Below are 25,689 nucleotides of genomic sequence, written 5' to 3' on the forward strand. Positions count from 1 at the left end.
TCCTGAGGCCTGGATTGGAAATCCTGCTATGATAACTCAGTGAGCCTCAAATTCTATTAATTTGATGTCGCTCTTGGAATTAGAAAAGTACCAATCGTCACTGGAAATTAACTAAGATGAATTAATGATTGCCTAACATACACTTAAAGTTTCGTTTACTCCTGTCATGTGAGCCCCAAACGGTATATATTTATGTGTGTAAAACATATATCAATATGAATACATATATTTTAAGGAAGAAAAAAATAGATAGAAAAGACAACGTTTTGCTTGGTATAGTTGTATGAGAAGAAAAACATCTGTTAGCTTTGAAATACCTCTGATTCCATTAGACTTGGGCCAAATTGCCACTGCTGAGACGCTAAGATGTCCAATTTTTTTTTTCTCTTCAAAGATTTTAATTACTGATTTGTCAGAGAGAGAGAGAAAGAGTGCGCACAAGCAGGCGGAGAAGCAGGTTCCCCGCTGAGAAGGACCTCGATGTGGGACTCGATCCCAGAACCCTGGGATCATGACCTGAGCCGAAGGCAGCCACTTAACCAGCTGAGCCACCCAGGTGCCCCGCTAAGATGTCCAATTTACTCAGCAGGGAATATGGAACTAAAATCCATTTTATCATGAGACACTTTAAGTTTGCCTTCAACTGTCTCCACTGTTGAGAACTCAGAAAACACACAGTAAAATCTGAGAGGATAATGCAATTCTTTATGTGTTCTTACATTTTTCTCAACCTCGTTGTTGAGCTCCAGAGAGGTGAATTAGCATAGTGTACCGGCATTGCCTCTGCCTGGGAAAATAAATGACAGAACAAGTCAACTCTAATACACTCAGAGAATGACAGATCATCTCTGAATGACTGCTTAATTTAATCTGGTTTAGACAGATAGTAGCTGAATGGCAGGGCCAGTTGCCAAGGGAATGGTGGGACAATCTCTCTTTGCAGCTTTCCCAGTTGCAAGACTGGGTTGCTGGGGGAAGGGTGGGGTGGTTAGGGGGGAGGGGGAAACGGCCACAGCTCTCCAAAGGGGAGGCGAGATAGCCTCCCTCATTGTGCATCAAGTGCTGGCTTTGACCTCTGCATTATACAGCGGCAGCATTTACGCAGAATTGGTTTGAAAGAGACACCTTCACATCCTCAGATGGTCTTTCAGATAACACACTGCCTAGGACCAAACTTCCTTTCCTGTAAGCTGATAGGGGAAATCCAAAAAGCCAGTACACCATGAGAACATTAGAAGAAAGAGGAAGAAAGCAAGTTAAAAGAAGTCAAGTGCAGCTGAAGCAGAGGAAGAGAACTGGAATTACCGAGGGCGCCCGTCTGTATGAAGGTTCTACAATTCCTGGTGACATTATCTTGAGGAAGGAATTTAAATAGCAGCCGAAGGAGTTCGGCGCTGAGATGAACTTTTTAAAATAAAGATTTAAAAAAAGTTTTGCACCACTGCAGGAAGACAGACGGATGCGCCAAGATTGGCACATTGAGGACAGAAAGCAGACACATCTCAAAAGAATCTCTGGCGCTGGTTGGGAAAGACACATTTGTCTATTTTATATCTTTTATTCTCTCTTACACATGATGTTTGGGATTCTGCAGAACTTCTTTATGGACTCTAAAGGAATACTATAAATGTCTTTAGCAAATTCATGAATTCGAAGGAGGGGAAGGGGTAAGAAGGAGAAAAATAATAGGAAATTCAGCTTCTTTCATTTAGTATCTCGACACAAAAAAAAGGCACTCCATATGTGCCTGGTTTAAGAATAGTTTTCCACTTTAAACTTGTTCTTACCCTATCCAACACAGCAGCGTGGAAAAGCACATTGCTTCTACTTGAATCACACAAAGGGATGTTTGACTCAGTACATGGCTCAAAATCCTATTTCTTTCCCCTGGGCCCCATGCCACCCACTGTTCCCCATCCATTCTACCCACTACCAGAGGTTGATCCACCCAGTACCCACCACCTGCAGGATGCAGTGACTTCTTCTCTGGAAAGCACTTCTCTATCAGATGTGACTTTAATCTCTTCTTGCCTTTAAGTAGGAAGCTGGCAGGGAGAGTTTGGAAATTGCCAGAACAGAGGATTCTCACTTTTGGATTTTTCCCTTCTTCTCCGGAGGATATCAGAAGAGAATACTGAATATCTTGCTTGACTATCATGTGGACCATAGACCTGAGAGTCCATCATGATTGGTTACCTAAGATTCCCACCTCAAACTCTTCCTGGCCAAGCTTTCCAAAGTGGCAGATGATGTATGGCCAATAAGGGAGGGCACGGAGACTCTTCCCCTGTGTGGTGGAGCGGAGTAAGAGCTTAGTGTGCTCTGTGGAGGCTCAGGGCAGAGCAGTGAGTGACAAGGGGAACAACAGGGAGCCCAAATCTTCCATTCATTCATCATTCATTCCTTCAGTGAATATATATGGCACATGTACTATATGCCAAACACTTTTTTTAGCTGCTGAAGAGGATTAGTAACTCCACAATTCAACAAAGTCTCTGTGTCATGACTCTTTCTTTCTAGTGTGGGACATAGGTGAGAAACATGATAAATAAATGCATTATATAACTGTAATATAGTGAGAATAAGCTGAAGGGAGGGAGGGCAGAAGCAGAGAGATGAGTTAGGAGACAAATGCAATAATCCAGCTGAACTTGTCAGGGAAATGAGTAGCAGTTTATAGGCTATTTATGGCCTGTAACTTACCCTTTACAAGGTGGGTTCTAACAACCAGGGCCAAAAATTGCCTAAGCACTTCCTTGTTTACCCAAAATCAGGCTGGTACAGAACAGCAGGTGGGAACCGTCCCAAGTACAAGTGCATAAAACAGCCAGTTACCCTGCTTTTGGCACAGATCTCCCATAAAGGATTCTTGTGTTTATGTTGCTGGAGGTTTGTGGTTCTTTTCTAGAACCGCTTTCAAAGAGCCACACAGGCTGCATTTCCCTTTTCACCGTCTTACAAAAACAGCAATTGACCTTTTACGTTTATTTAGGAGCTTTGCCCATTGTAACAATTAATTTAAAGCTTATAGGAAATTAAACAACCCTCTCATATACTGGATTGGATCCTGGAACAGAAAAGGGACATGAGTGAAAAAAACTGGTGAAATCTGGATAAAATCTGTAGTTTAGTTAATAGTATCGTACTGATGTTAATTACTTAGTTTAAACGCACTGTGGTTAATGTGGCAAACATTCAGAGGTTAACACTGGAAGAACTGGGGTGAAGACTGTGAACTTTGGGTACCACCTTGGCAACTCTTCTGCAAATTTAAAATTATTCCAAAATAAAAAAAAATATTTTAAAAAAAGGCCCCTCGAAGGGAAAAGAAAAACATAAGAGTGATCACTTCAAAAGAGCTATTTTCAGAGGTAAAATGATCCATAGATATATTCTGCACATTTAGCCATTTTTATCCACTGTTAAGAAGTAGGTTGCTATTACCTCATAGATAGTTAGAAATAGTTCTCTTTTTCATGATTTCCTTTAGATCAAGCTGCATTTCAACACTTCTCTTTCCTCTTGCATTAAATGTACAGGCACTATTTCTACTCTCAGGGGTCTACTCTGCTTAGAAAATAGGTATTTTTCAAAACTATTTACCAGTCCAAACCCTTGTCACTTGTTGGTTTCCTTTCTTTTTGCCTTCCTCCAATCTTCCAGGTTTTTATTCTTTCTGTGGACCACACCTTCACTGAACAAATGCAACTGAATGCAACTAGCCCTTGAACTGTAGCCCCATTTTCTTTTTTCCCAAAACCTAAATGTGACCTTTTTTTGTTTGATGTGCTGAAGCTTTGGGGAAAGAAGTTTGCCATCGTGTTAAAAAAAAAAAAAAATCTGATCTTCTCAATGTCTCATCATGTAGACCAGAAATGATGAATGCAAATGTTCCCATGGGCCAGGCAAGCCACGTAAATGTGTAAGGCAGTCAAAGGTAATGAATAACAACCTTCTGATGTAGCCTACCTGGCCTTCAGATGATTATTCTGATTTTTCTGGGGGAAGTCGTGTCTTTTTTAGAACATCAGTGGAAGAAGCTTTGAGTCTGTTTCCAAGCCAGGAGCTTTATAAATACAGGTTATGGTTTAGTCAGGTTCGAAGGGAAAATGTGATCTGTTGCAGCTGGAAGTAGGAACCACGGAGGAACCAAAATATATGTTTCCACAGAAAATGGAGAAAAGCTTGATGAGATTTTAACTGGCTACAGATCACGCAGTGATGCTGTGAGGTCTTTGAGACTATTTCTGAATCACTAAGGCAGGACTGCATTTAAATTACTGTAGGTGGTAGATATAACCTGAACCAAAAACACCTTACAAAGCCACTCTCCTGCTTATTGAGCAATAAATTCCTGTGTCCTACCATACGTTAGACTAAGAAAACTCTTCTTGGGGTCTACTTTACCTTTCCACCGCTAGAAATGAAGTCCATGGTAGATAGCTAAAACGAATAGGAGCAGACTAATATGACTAATATTCCAGGGAGGCTTTCATGAAATGTTCAAGATGCAAAGTATCAGATCAGATCCCTAACTGGCTTGAGCAGCCAGTATTAGGACCACGAGCACATTCAAAAACATTCAGCAATGGAACATGCAGTGATGCTCTTGACCTTGACTCTCTCCTTCATTCTTTGGGTATCCCAGGCACAGGTAGAGAATGATATCTTTTTGGGCCCTCTCGGCACAACAAGGAGTGTACACGAAACATTTTCCAGGGGATGCTGAGACTGCCCACCCAAGAAGGCTGCTCACTCTGGACCACCCCCACCACGCCCTGGGGCAACCTGTATTCAGAGCTCTGCCAAGCCACAGACCAGACAGCGACCAGGCTAATGCATGTTCTCCCCCACACAACAAGACCAAGGATAATGATGAAAAGGCTCCCCCACAAAGCGCTATAGTCACCCCCTGGCTTCTGAAAACCTTGAGAACGAGGACAGCGCTAGCATCCCGCCCAGCTTGCAATTTCCCCCTCATAGCCTCCTGCTAAAAGCAGATTCAATTGCTAGGATAAATCCACCCTATCCAATTTTAGTCCTTGCTTTAGCATATGCTTTTCTATGAGGAGAAGGCTATAGTAAAGGGATTGAACGGAACTACACCCAGCACAATAGTCCTTTCTATGCCAAAAGATAGATATTTTAAATTTGGAAACTGGAGCTATTCAGTTCTTTCCATTTTACATCACGAAGTGAAATCAAAAAGAAGCATTCTGAGGTGGAAAGGTTAGTGCTTAAGCAACCGATGTGGCTCCTGTGTGTGCCACAGCTATGGGTATTTATGGAAATGCTTTTCTTCGTGATTCTGCATAGCACCTCCGGCTAAGAAAATAGTCAAGCCGCTTCATCACCTCATCCTTGCATATACCAATAGCAATAAGGCTATGCATGGAGGACGCGGAGGGATTCTTATCATGGAAATCAGGTCACACTTATTGACATGGTAGCATGACAGCTATTTGCATTCTCTGCAAGCTCTTAGAGCAATGTCACTAATCTCAAATAAAAATATTTTCTAGGTGTATTAAAAAAATCCATTTGGGGAGTCAATAGCGGCCAAGGGTTCTGGGTGGGACTCTCAAGGCTGAGGGCTGAATGCTTCTCCCTGGCAATTTCTAAAAAATCAACAGTTGGACATTGATTTATCGGAGATGATTTAAGCTAATCTTACTTAGCTGTAGGGCAGAGGAGCTGAGGTTTGCGGTAGGGCAGAGGAGCTGAGGTTTCGGCAGTCCCTCCCGCCACCTGAGCCCGGGAGAGAAGGACACGCTGAGGTAAGCGCAGGTTCCATGCAGCATCTCCTCACCTCCCCCCAGGCAGCCGGTGGGGGCTCCACCGGAGGGTAGTACTTAGGCACATCCCAGGCCACTGCCGCCATGAACCATTTGAAGTCCTTGCACTTGAGTTGTTTGCGCAGCTCCTTCTGGGCGGAGATGTCCCCGGTGGAGAGGTGCCTGTATTCTGGGCGCCGCTGGTAAATGTACTCGGCGAATTCATCCATCCAGGTCTCAGCCACCCGCTTCAGGTTCTGTGCAGCAGAAAAGAATGCCATTTATTGACCTAGACACTCAAAGGGTGATTTTCGTTGCACTAGATCTGGAAAAATACCAGAAGTTTGACAACCGCAGGCCGCTCTGGTTGGCGGCTTTTTAATAAATGGGAGTTGTCGTGACTACAAGGGGGTGCGATATGGTTCGTCTGAGGCCCTGCACACATTTCTGCTTCTGGCATAGGGTTCAACTGCCAGTTCGACAATTTATTAGAGTCAGTAAAACTTCAGCTTACGATTACATCAACTTTCTCATCCCTCCTGTTATTTCATGATTATAAATTATTTTTCACGCAGAACTAAAGGAGTTGAAACTGGAGATAATGAAGTCCTCCCCAGGCATCAAATTGCTTAAACCATTTCAAGGAAAAGTTAGGATCTTGGAAAGAGTGAGGACAAACAAGCTGTTACTCTTCTCTCCCAATTACAGAGACAACCCAGCATTACTAAGTTCAAGACCTTGTGCTCAGATGATATTTTCTATGTACAATTCTGCTAAGCAGAATTCAGTAATTTATTCCACAATGAAGCGTAATGAAGCTAAGGGAAGTACCAGCTAGCGGGTCTTCTCTGCAGATGTTTCCATGGGTGAAGGAAGCGGGAGGCTTCCCTTCCATCAGGTAGGGAACTACGCATGCTCCTTAGGGGCGGGAGACCGTGTGGGCCCTAGGGAGGAAGCTCCGCCCTTTCATCAATTTTGAGATTGAGCAAATAACTCATCCACTCCAGGCCTCAGATTCCTCACCTGAGAAGGTACAGATAGTAATATGTACCTACATCATGGGAGTGGTTGTAGGATTGAGTGAGGTAACACCTATAAAGTGGTTGGGCTTGTACTCAGCACACACTAGGTATTAGGGATATTATTATTAGCAGAAAGTAATTGGAGGTCCAGTGTTGGGCTTGGCCACAGATGAACTGAATTGTTCCCGTCGTCTTTAGCTGAGATGAGATGTGCTCTGACACCCCTTCAGGCATATATATATATAAATATATTTAAAGATTTTATTTGTTTAACAGAGAGAGAATGAGAGAGAGCACAAGCAGGTGGGGTGGCAGGCAGAGGCAGAGGGAGAACAGGCTCCCTGACGTGCAGGGAGCCCGATGTGGGGCTTGATCCCAGGACCCTGGGATCATGACCTGAGCTGAAGGCAGATGCTTAATGACTGAGCCACCCAGGAGCCCTGTGTTCAAATGCCTTATTTCAAGTACTCAGTTGCTGTGATATGGACCCTTTCAGTTTCTCATTTGTATTTAGAAGATAAAGTGAGCAGAATGGCTGGAAACTTTAATAAGATCCAGGTATAAGTGACTAAAGGAAAAACTAGTGATATTTAGGAAAATCATTTTCTCTTAAAAATTGTTACAGAATCCTAATTAAGGCCTGGAACTTGGCCCAGAGGTCTGCCAGGAGTCAGAGTCTCCAAATATCTCAGTCTTGTAAGATCGTCCACTTTTCTTGTTCTGTCCCACTACCTCTACCTCCAGTGTCCCCGATGGGCCTCTCTTCCATCTGAGCTTGTCTCCATGCACCCCTCCTCCTGCCCTTCCACTTGCTTCCATGCGCTCCTTGGTTGCTTTTGGTTGCCAGTAGACATGAGGAAGGGCTCAGTTAATACAGCAAGGTACAGAAAAGAGACAGTGCTACAAAGACTACTCTGATTTCTTGGTTGCCTCTGTGTTCCTTCCTTTCCAAGACTCCTGACATTGAGAGAAGAGTGTTTTTCTGAGGGATTATTGTTTGCCGTCACTGTGCGGCCTGACATCCCAACAGCACTGCCTTGCCCATGACACTTTCCACTCCTTTGACTCCAGTTTACCTCGACGGATGATCAGGGTCAGAACCAATGTTGTTTTGTAATATTCTAGCCCTTGCCACACATTCTGAACTGCCTGATTTGTTTGGAGAAAGATAAGGAAACGGATGATGGTGGAGTCTTCTGCTCTGTGATGGCGCCACGCACTACACACACCTGTAACATTTATGTATGAGTCTTCAACATCATCTCGCCATTGACCTTTCATTCTGATAAACGTTCTGGATGAAATGCTTGGTATTTTTATCTGTCCTTGGACAGACAATTTTTATGATTAGCAAAAAGATTCAAAGATAGAATGGAAAAAATTAATCAATAATATTAAAACTTTATTTATATTCAAGTTAGATTTTAGGTTGCGGTTCCAACCTTTATCCTAAAATCCAATTATTATATAAAATATTTAATATATTTAATTTCCACTACTTTATGCCCTTCCCTGATAAATGAAAGTGAATAAAGGCAGGGGAATATAAAAAAGCAGAGGCAAAGAGGTAAATTACCCAGGAGTAATGAGAAAATGACTTTATTAAGTAGAGACATGTCTTGAAAATTCTGATAGCTTTGTCACTAAGCTATCTATTTTGACTTGTGTAAATAAGCACTTTTAGACTGTACATTCCATGAAGTTATGTATAGATCTGTTTTTTAATTTAAAAACCCAGCACCTTGAATGATTCCAAGCACATGTACGTGCTCATCTGGGCATGCTAATTGCTGAATTAAAAAATATATTATAAAATGAATGTGAACAAATTCATAGTGTGTGCATATATCCAATGGTAAAGGCACTGAAATAGGAACAATTTTTTAAAAAGTGCTGGTGCCAAAGGGTAGATATTTGTTGCTTTGGATTTTTTAAAAAAGATTTTACATTTATTTATTTGAGGTGGAGGGGAGAGGGACAAGCAGACTCTACACTGAGCTCAGAGCCCAACGTGGGCCTCGATTTCACGACCCCGAGATCACGACCTGGGCTAAAACCAAGAGTCGGTTGCTTAACCTGCTGAGCCACCCAGGCTCCCCTGTTGCTTTGGATTTTTGAAATAGAAATAGGAATTATAAAACTCCAAGAGGAGCTGATTAGTTCAGGTGCATTCAACTGAGTCATGATAAATGTTAGCCAGGATAAGCATCATCAGTAAGTAAATGGGGCAGGATACAGCATGCTGGTCAAATTGTCCACAACTTTAGGGAAGTTAACCAGTATGTTTAACCGGGGAACCAGCCTGGTAGCTTTTGTATTATCATGTCCTTTTCAAATCGAAATAAACTTGGTTGCAGGTTAGGTTTGCTGATTTCCCAAACACTCTAAAGGAAGCAGCAGGATCATGAATGTATTCCAGGGATAATGTCAAATCATCCTTTTTTTGGAGCTTTCCAGGAGATGGGAAAAGAGAAACAGCATGATAATTGCAAAAACTGTAATAGCTAGTTTCCCTCCAGCAATGAGCATTACATAAACATTTAAAACATAAATACAACATCTTGCCCATTCTCTAATGTTCCCAGTGACTCATTAGACCTCCTCCATTATAGACGCTCTGTTCTCTGAATTGAATTTCCTACCAGGAGGAAACTTTCTAAAGAGTCGCTTATTACAGTCAAGGAATAGTCCTCACTCCCATTCAGTGCAGGTGACTGGCCAAATAATATCATTCTGAAGTCATTATTCTGGAAGTAACAATACACTGTGTTCATTTGCCACTGCAATCACTACTTAGTTTTGGGGAAAACATTGGAATCACAGCTGAGAAATATTACAAGCAGTTGCAAAAGTTTCATTGGCCTTTTGTAGATTGTAGAATAAATTCACCCATTCCAGGAAATGAAATAATCATATACACATTTGAATTCATTGAGGTATTTATATAGGAGCATATATACACTCATCCAAATACATGGAGGTAATAGGAAAGGAGCAAAGCAGCATTTCCTACTTCAACATTGGCAGCTGTGTACACATGTACAGGATCATGCAGGATTGCATGATCTCATATGGGATTGAGACATCCAATCACATCTCTTGCCAGAGATGGTAACGAAGAGAAAAATAAATCAACCTGAGTTGGGCCATCTCTCCTTAGGATTGATTGCATGAACATTGGTGAAGATGCTAAAGGGTCCAAAAAATAGTTATCAAGACAAAAGAAAGAGTAAAGAATGGACTCTGGAAGACCTATACGTGCAATCATTTATTCCCAAAGTATCTGAAGTTGGATCTATCAAGGTTGTCTTATACACATCGAACCAGGTGTTAGCTGGGATTCCTGTACTTGAGATTTAAATAGAATTGCTTCATCTACAAATTACACATCCTTGTTTTCCTCAAGATTTGTGTGGATTCGAGGGCTTTGTGTTCACACAAAGGAAATCAAGGAAATCAAGGAAAACTTCGATTTCCTGTTGGGGGACCTTTCCTTCCTACTGCCATCTTGCCCCGGGCTTGCTTTCTCTTTTCTGTCTAGCAGAGCATTGAGCAGGGCTCTTGTGTGCTTCTCCTTGCCTCTCAAACACTCCCCACGTAGATCACTAAGGTATGGACTGTGACTGCAGATTTGAGGGCAGTGTCAGAGCCTCAGATGACAAAGCACAGCAGATGAGGTAAGGTGGAATATTTGACTTCTTTCATAGTCTTTGGCTGCTATAGAGAATTCTCCTTGGCCAAAATTTCCTCTCTCTGTCTTTTGACCCCCTACCATCCTGCTGTCCTCAAAATTTCCCCTTATGTCTCCTTAGTAGGACTGCACTAAAATGTCATCGTTTCTTCTCCCTTTTCATGCAGAGTGATTCAGCTTTCTCATTGTCTGTCCCTGTTTATCCTGGCCAAACCCTGAGGCCTACCCTTCCATAGCCAAAATGTCCTTTCCAGGTGTTTTACTGGGCAAAGATGATTCACTTAAAAGAAATTCGACAGCTGGCCCTTGAGTTATGCCTCGTTGAACATTTTGTTGTAGAAGGGTGGCCCACTGTTCAAGACAATCTCCAGCGAGTCCCTAACAGTCCTCTTGAATTTTATTCCCCTCCAAGAGACCTCTGCTTATAGGATCTGCTGTGCTCATTGCCACTTAAAAAATGCAGTTATTCCTTGGCTTTGTCCATACGGTTTCTCCTGCTTCAATGTCCTTCTTCCCCTTATTTGTCTGATCTCACCCATTCAGAAATTCTCTTCTTATTCCTCCCAGTTAGAGATGCCAGATAAAATGTGGGACATGTAGTTAAATTTGAATTTCAGGTAAAGGACAAATAATTTTAAAATATAAGTGCAATTAATAGTTGTAAAATGCTTGTATTATTAATATTACATGTGTTGAATTGAATTGAACTGAACTGAATGAAATGAAATGAAATGAAACAAGCAGGCCGCTAGACTGAGGTGGCTCTAATGCTATAGTGGTCTATCTATGCAAACCAAAATCCAAGGCTGTAAATGTCTCAAGGTTATGAAATCAAAACACTAGGCACAACCAATCACAAATAGACAACTAGGCTCTAAGCTATAGCCATTCAAATTATTTCCTTTCTTTGCTTTTGTATTTTTCTCTATATAAGTCTTTGCCCTTAATTACTTCCAGTTTGGCATGGCCCAAACAGACTTTTGCTCAAATAAACCCTTAAAATTTTTATTATGCTTCAGTTTATCTTTTAACACATGGGCCATAATTATACTAAAAAGTTATTTATCTGAAATTCAAATTTAAGTGGGTGTCCTGTATTTTTATTTGCCAAATCTGGCAACCCTCCTGCCGATATCTATAATATGCATGTAATATGTGCTCTGTGAAGGTTTTTTCAAATCATTAAGTGACTGTGTATTTAGAATCTGGCGTATCTTGATGCTATTATCAATACATAGTGAATGTTTTGCCTCTGTGGAAATAACTCCGGAGAAGTTTCAGGCTTTCTGCAGAGAAGCCTGCTGTAATGCACAGTGGGTCTAAATATGTTTCCCTTTTCTGTTTCTAGCAGGTGGGATCCTGCTGGCCCTCTATCTGGGAAGCAGCCATATCATTTAAGATAACAGCAGCGCTAATTGGAAGCTGGAGGTGAAGGCTCAGCATGGCTGGAATGGACAATTTAGGGTTTACTGTTAACCTTCTTCTGCAAGTAAGTAGGTGAAGGCCTTCTGTCTCCACCCATCTGGGCTGAGTTCCAGCCTGGCTCTGGGTGTGGACAAGGGAGACTAGGGGAGAGGGCCCAATCCTACTCAAGGTGAATCCAAGAGGGTTTCACCTGCTGGTTTTTCATCCAGCGTGGAAGTCTTGTAACAGTTTGAGAAGGAGGGCTACTGGAGCTGAAGCATACGTTCATTTTTCCGTGTAGAAAGCAAATGAAGATGTCTCTAGTTCTCTATTTTTTAAAAGCTGCAGACCTTCCTAATTGTTGAGTGATAAACGAAGTGCATCTTCTACGTACAAAACATTGATAACATCATCTCTTTTTATGTCAACCTCAGTGGTTTCTTGTGTGTTACCCCATGCTCCTCTGTTCAGCCCAAACTGGGATTAATCTCTCCTTTCTCGGTGTTGCTCAAATATTTATTAACACATTTAACGCATTCAGCCTTGTATTAGAGGTCTTTAGAATTCAAGTCTTGTTTTCTTTGCATTATCCAACACTAAATCTTTCCTTAATTCTAACACACATCAGGTCCTTGAATTGATATTTTACCAGGGACATTAAATCACATTCTAGCTCAGTTTGTAAGAACAGATTTCTGGCTTTGACTGATCATCTTTATTGAGCAACATGAAGAAAATAGATAGTTCCATTGTACCTGCTGATTCATGACACTGCAGAAATCTCTCTAATTATTTCTTTCTGCCAACAACATTTTAGACCCTGCTGTTTAATTATCCTAAAAATACCATCCCTATTCAGTTTCTCAGCAGATTATTTGGCAGTTGATGGTCTGGCCATGAGGCTGTCCCATGCTTATACTATCTGGGCCACCTCACCTCCTAGTGTGCCTCCATTTCTTTGTACAGGATGCAGTCCTTACATGTGCACTGGCCTGACCCCAGCCCACAGGCTGTGCTTGTGTCAATATTAAGCTATTGTATTATGATGGGTTTATAATAGATTTCTCTTTCTTCAGCTGTCTTTTTTTTTTTTTTTTTTTTGGTGCTTTTCCCCCCAGCAACGGCTGGTAGCTAACAAAGGCAAGCCAATCTCCCACAGAAAAGTTTCTTACTTGTCCCAGACACTCCTCCAGCAAGGAATTGCATCACTATCCCATGACTTTAAAAAAATTCTGCCTTGATTTAAATGCATTTCTTTTCTCCTTTTTGATGCTTCAGAGTACTTTAGTAGCTCTAGAGTCCCACCCCAAAGCCCTCTTATCATTGATAAAGTGATAATGTCATGCTGGCTACAGCTCAAAAGAGGATCTCTTTAAGAGAGCCTCAACCTCTACAATCATTCAGCCTAGCACTGCTCTGTCTCTGATCTAAGGACTTCTTTGAAGTCAGTGGGAATCCTTCAGCATAAGGAGAGGGTGGCTAATCCAGAACTAAAAAGGGAGGCTTGTCTGACAGCCACTTTCCTCTCTTCTTCCCCAAGGCTATGTGAGCTGTTTGTAACTGGTTACCAGCTCTGAGCTTTTTGAGATAATTCAGCTGTATCTCTATTCTATTTTCTGGCCGGATATTTTAGATACTCGTGGTAGCGTTTCTGATAACGTTTAATGTAGCCTTTAGTTATAAGACAAAGAACAACTCCCCAAATTATTTAACAGCATCTTATTAAAAAATGCATGTAAGCCTAATTTTAAAAACAGCTTTATTGAGGAATAATTGATATAAAATAAACTGCGGATGTTTAAAGTATTCAATTTGGAACATTGTGATTTATGTATATATAGGTGAAACCATCATCACCATCAAGATAATGAACATATTCATCACCTCCAAATGTTTCCATATGCCTCTTTGAAATCCCTCTCTCTGTTTCCTTTCTTACGCACCTCTACCACCATCCCCAGGCAACTGCTGATCTTTTTTTTTTTTTTTTTTAATTTTGAGACCTATTTTTTTTTTAGAGCAGTTCTAGGATGACAGCAAAATTAAGGGGTAGGCACAGAGATTTCCCATTTACTCCCTGCCCCCACAAATGCATAGCTTCTCCTATTATCAACATCTCCCACCCAGGTGGTTCATTTATTACCATTGATGACCCCAAATTGACACACCATCACCCAAAGCCCACAGTTTACACTAGGGCTCACGCTTGGTGTTGTACACTGATCTACTTTTTGCCACCATAATTTAGTTTGTATTCTTTAGATTTATTTATTTATTTATATTTTCTAGACTTTAAAAAAATATTTTATTTATTTATTTGACAGAGAGAGAGGGAACACAAGCAGGGGGAGTGGGAGAAGGAGAAACAGGCTTCCCACAGAGCAGGGAGCCAGATTCGGGGCTCGATCCCAGGACACTGGAGACCATGACCTGAGCTGAAGGCAGATGCTTAATGATTGAGCCACCCATTTTCTAGACTTTTAAATAAATAGAGTCATAATGTATATGTTTTTTGTCTGGCTATTTATTTATTTATTTATTTATTTTTTAAGGATTTTTTTTAATTTATTTGAGAGAGAGAATGAGAGATAGAGAGCACGAGAGGGAAGAGGGTAAGAGGGAGAAGCAGACTCCCCGCTGAGCAGGGAGCCTGATGCGGGACTTGATCCCGGGACTCCAGGATCATGACCTGAGCCGAAGGCAGTTGCTTAACCAACTGAACCACCCAGGCGCCCCTTGTCTGGCTTTTTAAACTAAGCATAATTATTAGGTTCATTCATGTAGTCGCATGCATTTCTTTTTATTATATTGCAGTATGTAGATATGCTACAATTCATTTCTCCATTTACCTATTGATGGACATTTGGGTTTTTCCAGTTTGGGGGTATTACAAATAAAGCTGCTATGAACAGTGTTTGTATGGACATTTGCTTTAATTTCTACCGGGTAAATATTTTGAAGTGGAATGTCTGGTTCATATGCTAAGTAGTCTAACTTTTAATGAAACTGCTAAACTATTTTCCAAAGTGGTTGTTCCATTTTACATTCCCATTAGCATTGTGTGAGCATTTCAGTTAAACCATAACTTTAACACTCAATATGGTCAATCTTTTTATTTTTGCCATTATAGAAGTATGGTTTCAATTTACATTTCCTTAATGTCTAATAATGTGAAATAAATCATATAGAGAAAGACAAATATCATATGATCTCTTTTACATGTGGAATTAAAAAAAAAAAAACAAGCTCATAGATACAGAGAACAGATAAATGATTGCCAGAGGTAAGGGATGAGGGGTGGGAGGAATGGGTAAACTTTTTTTTTAGTTTAAATAATTTTTTATCACATTCCTAACAAAAGACTTGTATCCAGAACATATATAGAATTCTCAGAATTCAATAATAAGAAAATAAACAACCCAATTTTTAAATGGGCAAAAGATTTAAATAGGTAGTTCACCAAAAAAGATATGCAGATGGTAAATAAGTACTTGACAAATATTTCACTTAGCACATAATGCCCTTGAGGTCCATCTATGCTGCTGCAAATGGCAAGACTTCATTCTTTTTTTAGGACTGAATCACATTCCATTGTATATTTATACCACAATCATCCATCAATGGACACTTAAGTTACTTCCATATCTTGGCTATTGTAAATAATGCTGAAATTAACATGGGGGTATACATATCATTTGAATTTTCATTTCCTTCTCTCAGCAGAAACTTTGTAGCCCGGAAGAAAGTGGCATGATATAGTCAAAGTGCTGAAAGAAAAAATACTTCCAGCCAAGAATACTTTATCTGGCAAGATTATCATTCAGAATTGAAGGAGAGATAAGGAGTTTATAGACAAGCAAAAGCTAGGGGAGTTTATCACCACTAACCTGGCCTAACAGTAATCTTAAAGGGACTTCTTTATGCTGAAAAGAAAGGGCACTCTTCAATGACAAGAACATATATGAAAGAATAAATGTCACTAGAAAGGTAAATATATAGTAAAGGTAGTGGATTATTAAAGCTAGTATAAATGTTAAAAAAACAAAAGTAGTAAAGATAACTATGATTATAATAATTAGTTAAGGGATACACAGGATAAAAAGATGTAAAATGTGACACTAAAAACATTAAGTATGGTTGGGGAGAGTAAAAACGTTGAGCTCTAGAATGGGATCAAACTTAAGTGAGAGAAGGCATATATCACATCGACTAATTTGTGGATGTTGAACCATCCTTGCATATCACTAGAATAAATTCCACTTAATCATGGTGTATGATTGTTTTAATGTATTGTTAAATTCGGTTTGCTAATATTTTGATGAGGATTTTTGCATCTACGTTCATCAAAGCTATTGGTATCCTTATGGCATCCTTGTCTGGTTTTGGTATCAGACTTATACAGCCCTCATAAAATGAGTTTGTAGGAGTTTCCTCCTCTTCTATTTTTTGGAAGAGTTTGAGGATTGGTATTAATTCTTCTTTGAATAGAATTCACCAATGAAGTTGTCTGATCCTGTACTTTTTTGAGAGGTTTTTTATTACTGGTTGAATCTCCTTACTAGTAACCAATCTGTTCAGATTTTCTATTTCATCATGACTCAGTCTTGGTAGGTCGTATCCATCTATCCATTCCTTCTAGGTTGTCCAATTTGTTGGCACATTATTGCTCATAGTAGTCTCTTACAATCCTTTGTATTTATATGTTATTAGTTGTAACTTCTCTTTATTTCTGATTTTATTCATTTGAGTCCTCTTTTTTTTTTTGGTGTGTCTAGATAAAGGTTTGTCAATTTTATTTATTTTTTCAAAGAAACAGCCCTTAGTTTCATTGATCTCTCTACTATCTTTTTAGTTTCTATTTCATTTATTGTGCTCTAGATTTTACTATGTCCTAACTTCTACTAACTTTTACCATTTCCTAACTTTTACTAACGAAGTCCAAAGTTTTGGACTTTGTTCTTTTTCTAGTTCCTTGGGCTGTAGAGTTAGGTTGTTTAGTTGAGACTTTTCTATTTTAAGTTGGTAACACTTAAGTTTGATCCCATTCTAGAGCTCAACGTTTTTACTCTCCCCGACCATACGTAATGTTTTTAGTGTCACATTTTACATCTTTTTATCCTGTGTATCCCTTAACTAATTATTATAATCATAGTTATCTTTACTACTTTTGTTTTTTAACAAACTTAAGTGTTATCAACGTAAAATAGACTGTTATAGATATAAGTTATTATATGTAAGCCTTATGATAGCCACAAAACAAAACCTATAGTAAGTGCAGAAAAGGCAAAGAGAAAGTAATATAAGCATACTGCTAAAGAAAGTCATCAAATCACAAAGGAAGAGAGCAGGAGAAGAAAGGAACAGAGAGGAAATACAAAAACAGTCAAAAACCAATTAAGAAAATGGTAATAAGTACATACCTATCAATAACTACTTAAAATGTAAATGGACTAAATTCTTCAGTTGAAAAACATAGAGTGGCTGAATGGATTAAAAAAACAAGACCCATCTATGTGCTGCCTACAAGAGACTGACTTTAGATATAGGACATATACAGACAGAAAGTGAAGAGATGGAAAAAGATATTCCATGGAAATGAAAACCAAAAGAAAGTTGGAATAGGTATACTTACATCAGACAAAAGAGATTTTGTCCTATTACAATAACTGTAAAATGAGACAAAGAAGGGCAGATTTGTAAATATTTATGCATCCAATATAAAAGCACCTAAGTATATAAAGTAAATATTAATAGGCCTAAAGGGAGAAATAGATAGCAATACAATAATAGTAGGGGACCTTCATTCTCCACTTACATCAACAGATAGATAGCCCAGATAGAAAATTCATAAGGAAACATCAGCCTTAAATGACATCTCAGATAGACTTACTAGATATTTACAGAGCATTCCAACCCAAAGTAGCAAAATACACACTTTCTAGTGTACATGGAACATTTTCTGAGATAATCATATGTTAAGCCTCAAAACAAGTCTTAATAAATTCAGAGGATTGAAATCATATCAAGCACATTCTCTGACCACAGTGGTATAAAGCTAAAAATTAATTATATAAGGAAAACTGGAAAATTTACAAATATTTGGAGTTTAAACAGCATGTTACTGAACAGACAATGGGTCAAAGAAGTCAAAAGAAATAAAAAAATATCTTGAGACAGACAGAATTGGAAATGTAACATACAAAATTTATGGAATGCAGCAAAAGCAGTTCTAAAAGGTAAGTTAAGAGTAATAAATGCCTTTCTCAAGAAACAAGAAAAGTCTCAAATAAACAACCTAACTCTACAGCCCAAGGAACTAGAAAAAGAACAAAGTCCAAAACTTTGGACTTCGTTAGTAAAAGTTAGGAAATGGTAAAAGTTAGTAGAAGTTAGAACATAGTAAAATCTAGAGCACAATAAATGAAATAGAAACTAAAAAGATAGTAGAGAGATCAATGAAACTAAGGGCTATTTCTTTGAAAAGATAAATAAAATTGACAAACCTTTATCTAGACACACCAAGAAAAAAAAAGAGGACTCAAATGAATAAAATCAGAAATAAAGAGAAGTTACAACTAACAACATATAAATACAAAGGATTGTAAGAGACTACTATGAGCAATAATGTGCCAACAAATTGGACAACCTAGAAGGAATGGATAGATGGATACGACCTACCAAGACTGAGTCATGATGAAATAGAAAATCTGAACAGATTGGTTACTAGTAAGGAGATTCAACCAGTAATAAAAAACCTCTCAAAAAAGTACAGGATCAGACAACTTCATTGGTGAATTCTATTCAAAGAAGAATTAATACCAATCCTCAAACTCTTCCAAAAAATAGAAGAGGAGGAAACTCTTACAAACTCATTTTATGAGGGCTGTATAAGTCTGATAACCAAAACCAGACAAGGATGCCACAAGGATACCAATAGATTTGATGAACGTAGATGCAAAAATCCTCATCAAAATATTAGCAAACCGAATTTAACAATACATTAAAACAATCATACACCATGATTAAGTGGAATTTATTCTAGTGATATGCAAGGATGTTTCAACATCCACAAATTAGTCGATGTGATATACCAAATTAACAAAATGAAAGCTAAAAATGATCATCTCAGTAGATGCAGGAAAGGCTTTTGACAAAATTCAACATTCATTTATGACAAAAACTCTCAACAAAGTGGGTATAGAGGGAATGTACCTCAACATAATAAAGTCCATATATAATAAACCCACAGCTAACATCGTAGTCAGTGGCAAAAAACTAAAAGCTTTTCTTCTAAGATCAGGAACAAGACAAGGATGCCCACTCTTGCCATTTTTATGCAACATAGTATTGGAAATACTAGCCAGAGCAATTAGGTAAGAAAAGCAGTCATTCAAATTTTAAAGGAAGAAGTAAAACCGTTGCTATTTGTAGATGACATGATATTATATATAGAAAACTATAAAGACTTCATCAAAAAACTGTTAGAACCAATAAATGAATGCAGTAAATCTTCAGGATACAAAATCAATACACAAAAATCTGTTGCATTTCTATAACTAATAACAATATGTTGAAGGAGAAATTTAAAAAAAGAGTCCCATTTACAAGGCGCCTGGGTGGCTCAGTCATTAAGCTTCTGCCTTCGGCTCAGGTCATGATCCCAGGGTCCTGGGATGGAGCCCCACATTGGGCTCCCTGCTCAGCGGGAAGCCTGCTTCTCCCTCTCCCACTCCCCCTGCTTGTGTTCCCTCTCTCACTGTGTCTCTCTCTGTCAAATAAATAAATAAAATCTTAAAAAAAAGTCCCATTTACAACTGAATTGAAAAGAATAAAATATCTAGGAATAAATTTAACTAAGGAGTTGAAAAATGTGTATGTCGACAACCACAAGGCATTAATGAAAGAAATTGAAGAAGACATGAATAAATGGAAAGATATACTAGTACTCGTGGATTGGAAAAATTAATATTGTTAAAATGTTCATACCATCCAATGCAATATATAGCTTCATTGCAATCCCTATCAAAATTCTAATGGCATATTTTACAGAAATAGAACAAAGAATTCTAAAGTTTTTATATAAGACCCTGAATAGCCAAAGCAATTTTTTTTAAAGATTTTATTTATTTATTTGACAGAGAGAGACACAGCAAGAGAGGGAACACAAGCAGCGGGAGTGGGAGAGGGAGAAGCAGGCTTCCCGCTGAGCAGGGAGCCCGATGAGGAGCAGGGAGCCCAATGCGGAGCCTGGAGCCTGATGTGGGGCTTGATCCCAGGACCCTGGGATCATGACCTGAGCTGAAGGCAGACACTTAGTGACCGAGCTACCCAAGTGCCCCAAGCCAAAGCAATCTTGAGAAAGAGGAGAGTGATGCTAAAGATATCATGCTCCCTGATTTCAAATTATATTACAAAGAAATGTGATTTGTAAATATTATCTCCCAGTCTGTATCTTGTCTTTTTATTCTCTTTACAGTGCCTTTTGAAGAGCAGGAGATCTTAATTTCAGTGGAGTCCAGTTTATCAATTTTTTCTTCTAGTTGTAAATGCCTAGAGTGTCATATCTGCCCAACCTCACAATTTTTCCTTTTTGTTTTTTTTTCTAGAAATGTTTGCCCATATGCAAGTATCTAATTCAACTCTATTTTCTTTCATTAATCCTTTTGTTGTCAATACTACTGTCATGATTACTGTAGCTTTTTAATGTCTTGAAATCAGGTAATTAAGTCCTCCAACTTTGTTCTTTATCAAGTATCTTAGGTCCTTTGCATTTCTAGATAAATTTTAGAATCAGTTTGCCTACTTTTTTTCACTGTGGTAAAATACACATAACATAAAATTTGCCTTTTGGCCACTTTTAAATGTGCAGTTTGGTGGCACTAAAAACATTCACATGCTTCCAACAACACAGTTCAGATTTCAGTTGCTATGGTATGTTAACTGTGAGTAATTGTATGAGGAACACATGTTGCTGTTAGCTCTTCAAACCACAAATCACTATGTAAATAATAAATGCATATTATGATCAATGACCAATTACATCACTTCTTTCAAAGTCTGCTGGTGATTGATCATGGCACATCTGCTAATAAGTTCACACACAGTTCACATCTGTTATTCAGTTCACACATAGTCAGAAACATAGTTGTGTTTTGTCCTTGTTTCCTATAGATAAACATGACATGACATTTTACAAAAATGGATAATCAAAATGAGAGGCTTGGCTAACAAAGGTGAAAGAGCAGCAAAAAAGCAAAAAAGTGATAATGCTGAAAGTTAAATTCAAATAGAATTTCTAGGAGAAATGACTGGCCATAGAAATGTTAACATTGCTGTCATTTGAGAGACTTTAGATATATAGCCAGGGAATTTAGCAAGAGTGTATTTCTTGTCATAATGAGGAAAATACTTGTCCTAGAGAAAGTGATACCATCAAAAACTTCACATCACAGGAACTATGGTAGATATTTCACAGCATTGAAAGCATAAAGGATTAAATATTGGAAGATGACTCAAACTTAAAAAAAAGGAATATTAAAATTTGCCAAGGCATGGAAAAAATGCTCTGTCTTTAGCATAAATTATGTGAAATACAGTTTGAATGTATGTTCTAGCTACTTCTGATGAGCATTTTTACAAACAAATGAAATACCTTAATTTTCCTCCCAAAAAACTAAAAACATTCACATGGCTATGCAACCAACACCACCAACCATTTCCATAACTTTTGTCATCTTCCTAAACTGAAACTCTAAACCTATTAAACAATAACTCCCCATTTCCTCTTTCCTCAATCTTTAGCAACTACCATTCTATTTTCTATTTCATATGAATTTGACTATGTAAGATAGTTCATATAAGAGGAATCATGCAGTATTTGTTATTTTGTGACTGGCATATTTCAGTTAGCGTGTCTTCAAGATTCAGCCATTCTGTAGTATATGTCAGAATTTTCTGCTTTTTTATGGCTGAATAATAATCCATTGTGTGTGTGTGTATATATATATATATATATATATATATATATATATATACCACATTTTGCTTGTCCATTTATTGTCAAGCAAATATTGGGTTGCTTCTATGTTTTGACTATTACTACGAGCATGTGTGTACAAATATCTGTTTGAGTCCTTGCTTTCAATTCTTTTGTGTATATACTCAGAAGTAGAATCACTGGGTCATATGATAATTATATCTTTATTTTTTTGAGGAAACTCCAAACTGTTTTCTACCATGGCTGCAACATTTAACATTTCTGCCATGTACAAACATTCTAATTCCTATACATCCTTTCCAGCACTATTTTGTTTTTTGTTTTTTTTTCCTTCAATAGTAGCCATCTTAATGGGTGTGAAGTGGTATATCATCATGGGTTTGTTTTGTATTTTCCCTAATCATTAGTGATATTACACATCTTTCACATGCTTATTGGCCATTTGTATATCTTCTTCGGAGACATGTCTATTTAAGTCCTTTGCCCATTGTTAAATCAGCTTGCTTGTTTGTTTGTTATTATTGAGTTGTAGAAATTCTTTAAATATTCTGGATATTAACCCTTATCAGATATATGATTTGCATATATTTTCTGCCATTCAGTGAGTTGCCTTTTCACTCTATTGGTACTTGTTGATAGTATCCTTGAGGTAAAACTTGCCTAATGTTTAAGCTTCAAGTGGACCACCTGGGGTAATCATGTCCCTTAAAATTGGACTGATTGCTGCTCCTGAAGAATTGTTAAACAGAAAGAGCTGTATTGGTTATCTATCAATACATAACAAATTACCCTCAATGGAGTGGCTTAATAATAAACAATTTTAAAAAATCTTTTACAGTTTCTGTGGGTCAGGAAACTGGGAGTGGTTTAGCCGGGCAAGCTGGCTTGGATTTTCATCAGTTTCAGTCAGATTTTGGCTAAAGAAGCAGTTATCTTTTTTTTTTTCAATATGTGCCCTCTTTAATACCCATCACCAGGCTAACCCATCCCCTCCCCGCTCCTCCCCTCTAGAACCCTCAGTCTTAAATGAGGCTGGAAGATCTTCTTCCAAGGAGGTTTACATGTTCGATAAAGTGGTGCTCGCTATTGGTAGGAGGACTCAGTTTCCTCCATATGGGCCTCTCTAGAGGGCTGCTTGAGTGTCATCATGATGTGGTGACTGGCTTCCCCCAAATTAAGGCATCCAACCGATCAAGGTGGAAGCTGCGATGCCTTATGACCTCGCCTCAGAAGCAAAACGTGGAATGACAGGACAAAAGTGAAAGTATGGTTTCTGTTTCTTTTAGCTAGCCCACGGCTAAAGGACAACCTTCCTGAGTCTATCCGGGACCCAGAGAAGTTCTGGCACTTTGAGAAGCGAAGTGTTGGTTTCTCCAGAGACAGCACCATGGACTAGGAGTTGATGCTCTTCTTCTGAATGGTGGAGGTGGTGTGGCTTCTCCAATGGCTTCCCAGGCAAGAAACAGGCAAGTGGGAGCACAAAGAAGAAGCAAGTCACGGATGAGGCAGAGCGGGTACTGCATCTGACAAACAGGTATGTAAGCACGTGGGAAGAAGCCTTTTGGGGAAATCTAGAGACATCAGGAGGATAATGTGAAGGGTGTCCATTTCTGGCAATCATGCCAATGGTGTCTCACGCTACCACAACCTGAGTAAAAAGGCAGTCTGGGGTGCCTGGGTGGCTTAGTCAGTTAAGCGTCTGCCTTCAGCTCAGGTCATGATCCCTAGGATCGAGCCCCGCATTGGGCTCTCTGCTTCGTGGGGAGCCTGCTCTCCCTCTCCCCCTGCTTGTGCTCTCTCTCTGTCAAAAAAATTAATCTTAAAAAAAGGCAGTATGATTTTATTTGTAGATAATTATTAATACAATTGCTATTTTTTATTTTTTTTTATCATTTCTATTATTTATTTCTGAGAGAAAGAGAGAGAGAGTGGGGGAGGGGCAGAGGGAGAGAAAGAATCTCAAGCAGACTCCTTGTCGAGTGCAAGCCCATGCAGGGCTTGATCCCAGGACCCCGAGATCATGACCTGAGCCCAAATCAACAGCCTGATGCTCAACTGACTGAGCCACATAGGCACCCCACAATTACTATTTTTTTAAAAAAATAAGTCACAACCAGCACTTCTAACCATTAACCAAAGAGAGTATCAAGTGTTTTGTTCTATAATAGTGAACATCTACCACAAGCAAACTGTGGTTAAACTAAATGCTTCTACAGTATTCATTCCATTTGTTATTAGTACAACCTGTCTTATTTTTCATACTGTCAAAATAGACCAAAAAAACTATATTTTTTTAATAGCTTATGTAGGGTCCTAAAGTTGGAATTCATATCTGTTCAAAGGTTAGGTAATCTGTGAAATTTTATTTTTATAAACTGTTTTCAGAATTAGATCACTAAAAGCATCCAGGCACCACAGAGCTGCCAATTGGTTTTGACCATTTTGATATCAAATGGAACTATTTTCTTTACTTCAAATGTAACATCAAAAGGAGATATACTTGGGCTGGAATTGAAGTTGGAAATGGAATTTATTTTGGATGTGTGTATAAAATTGACATGTAACATACTAGTTTCAAGTGTATAACATAATGATTCCATATGTGTATACACTGGAAAGCGATAACCATACTAAGTCTAGTTATTGTCACTCACCACACAGTTACAATTTTTTCCCTTGTGATGAGAATTTTTAAGATTTACCCTGTTGGCAACTTTCAAATACACATTATAATAATACTGACTATGGCCACCACGTTGTATGTTATACCCCTGGAAATGGAGTTCTCGCCATGAACTAATAAACTATTAGAAAGAAGGGTGATCAGAATGCCTGGGTGATAGACATTGGGGAGGGTATGTGCTATGGTGAGCGCTGTGAATTGTGCAAGACTGTTGAATCACAGACCTGTACCTCTGAAACAATACATTATATGTTAAAAAAAAAAAGAAGAAGATAGTAGGAAGGGAAGAATGAAGGGGACGGATATCGGAGGGGGAGACGAACCATGAGAGGCTATGGACTCTGAGAAACAAACTGAGGGCTCTAGAGGGGAGGGGGGTTGGGGGGATGGGTTAGCCTGGTGATGGGTATTAAAGAGGGCACGTTCTGCGTGGAGCACTGGGTGTTATATGCAAACAATGCATCATGGAACCCTACATCAAAAACTAATGGTGTAATGTATGGTGATTAACGTAACATTAAAAAAAAAGAAACAAAGTTGATCAGAACGGAAATGAAATACCACAGACCTCAAGCACAGTGTCACTGTGCATTTACATGTCTTACGGTAAGAAGCTAATACCACAAAATGAGTGCTTCCCATTAAGGTGCTCCCGTGGCTTCATCATCCCACTGGGGTCCCGAAAGGTGGAGTTAGAAAGTAGCCCGCCGGGCTCCCTCTTGCAAGAGTTGCATTTTTGGTTATTAAGATTATGACATGCTAAAATATTTAAATTTGCTTAAATTTCAGTAGCTTAATTTTGTAGCAGCAGGGTCCTATTTTATCTAAGCAAGCTTTCTCCTTTCCGAGGCTCCAGTGGAGTTGTGAATGCAGGAAAATGTTCGGTTCTAATGGGGATAATGACAAAACGCAATTATAATTCCCCCTAGCCCACAAATGGGCTCACCATGTAGTTTCTCAAGTGCTTTAAAAAAAGAAAGCTGTATAAATACTAACTAATAACATAAAGTGCCAAGGTGCTTTAGGTAGGGGAGGGAGTAGCCAAAAGCAGACTGGAAAAGGTACCATAGGAAAGAGAAAATCGTTCCGATTTTAATTTTGTTAAGAATGACAGAGTA

The 25,689-nt window shown here is 38.8% G+C and overlaps 1 protein-coding gene across 1 annotated transcript in view; it reads right to left on the reverse strand.

Annotated features, from left to right (window-relative positions):
* Positions 1 to 25,689, reverse strand: part of GALNTL6 (polypeptide N-acetylgalactosaminyltransferase like 6) — a 1,206,234-nt gene that overhangs the window by 44,768 nt on the left and 1,135,777 nt on the right. Inside the window, exon 9 of the mRNA XM_088019488.1 lies at positions 5,810 to 6,031. Within this exon, the coding sequence (XP_087875614.1) occupies positions 5,810 to 6,031 (222 nt within the window). The remainder of the gene's footprint in view (positions 1 to 5,809; positions 6,032 to 25,689) is intronic.

This window comes from Eumetopias jubatus, unplaced genomic scaffold (genome assembly GCF_037043125.1).
Source record: "Eumetopias jubatus isolate StellerSeaLion01/CBP00866 unplaced genomic scaffold, mEumJub1_p1.0 scaffold_2, whole genome shotgun sequence".
NCBI lineage: Eukaryota > Metazoa > Chordata > Mammalia > Carnivora > Otariidae > Eumetopias > Eumetopias jubatus.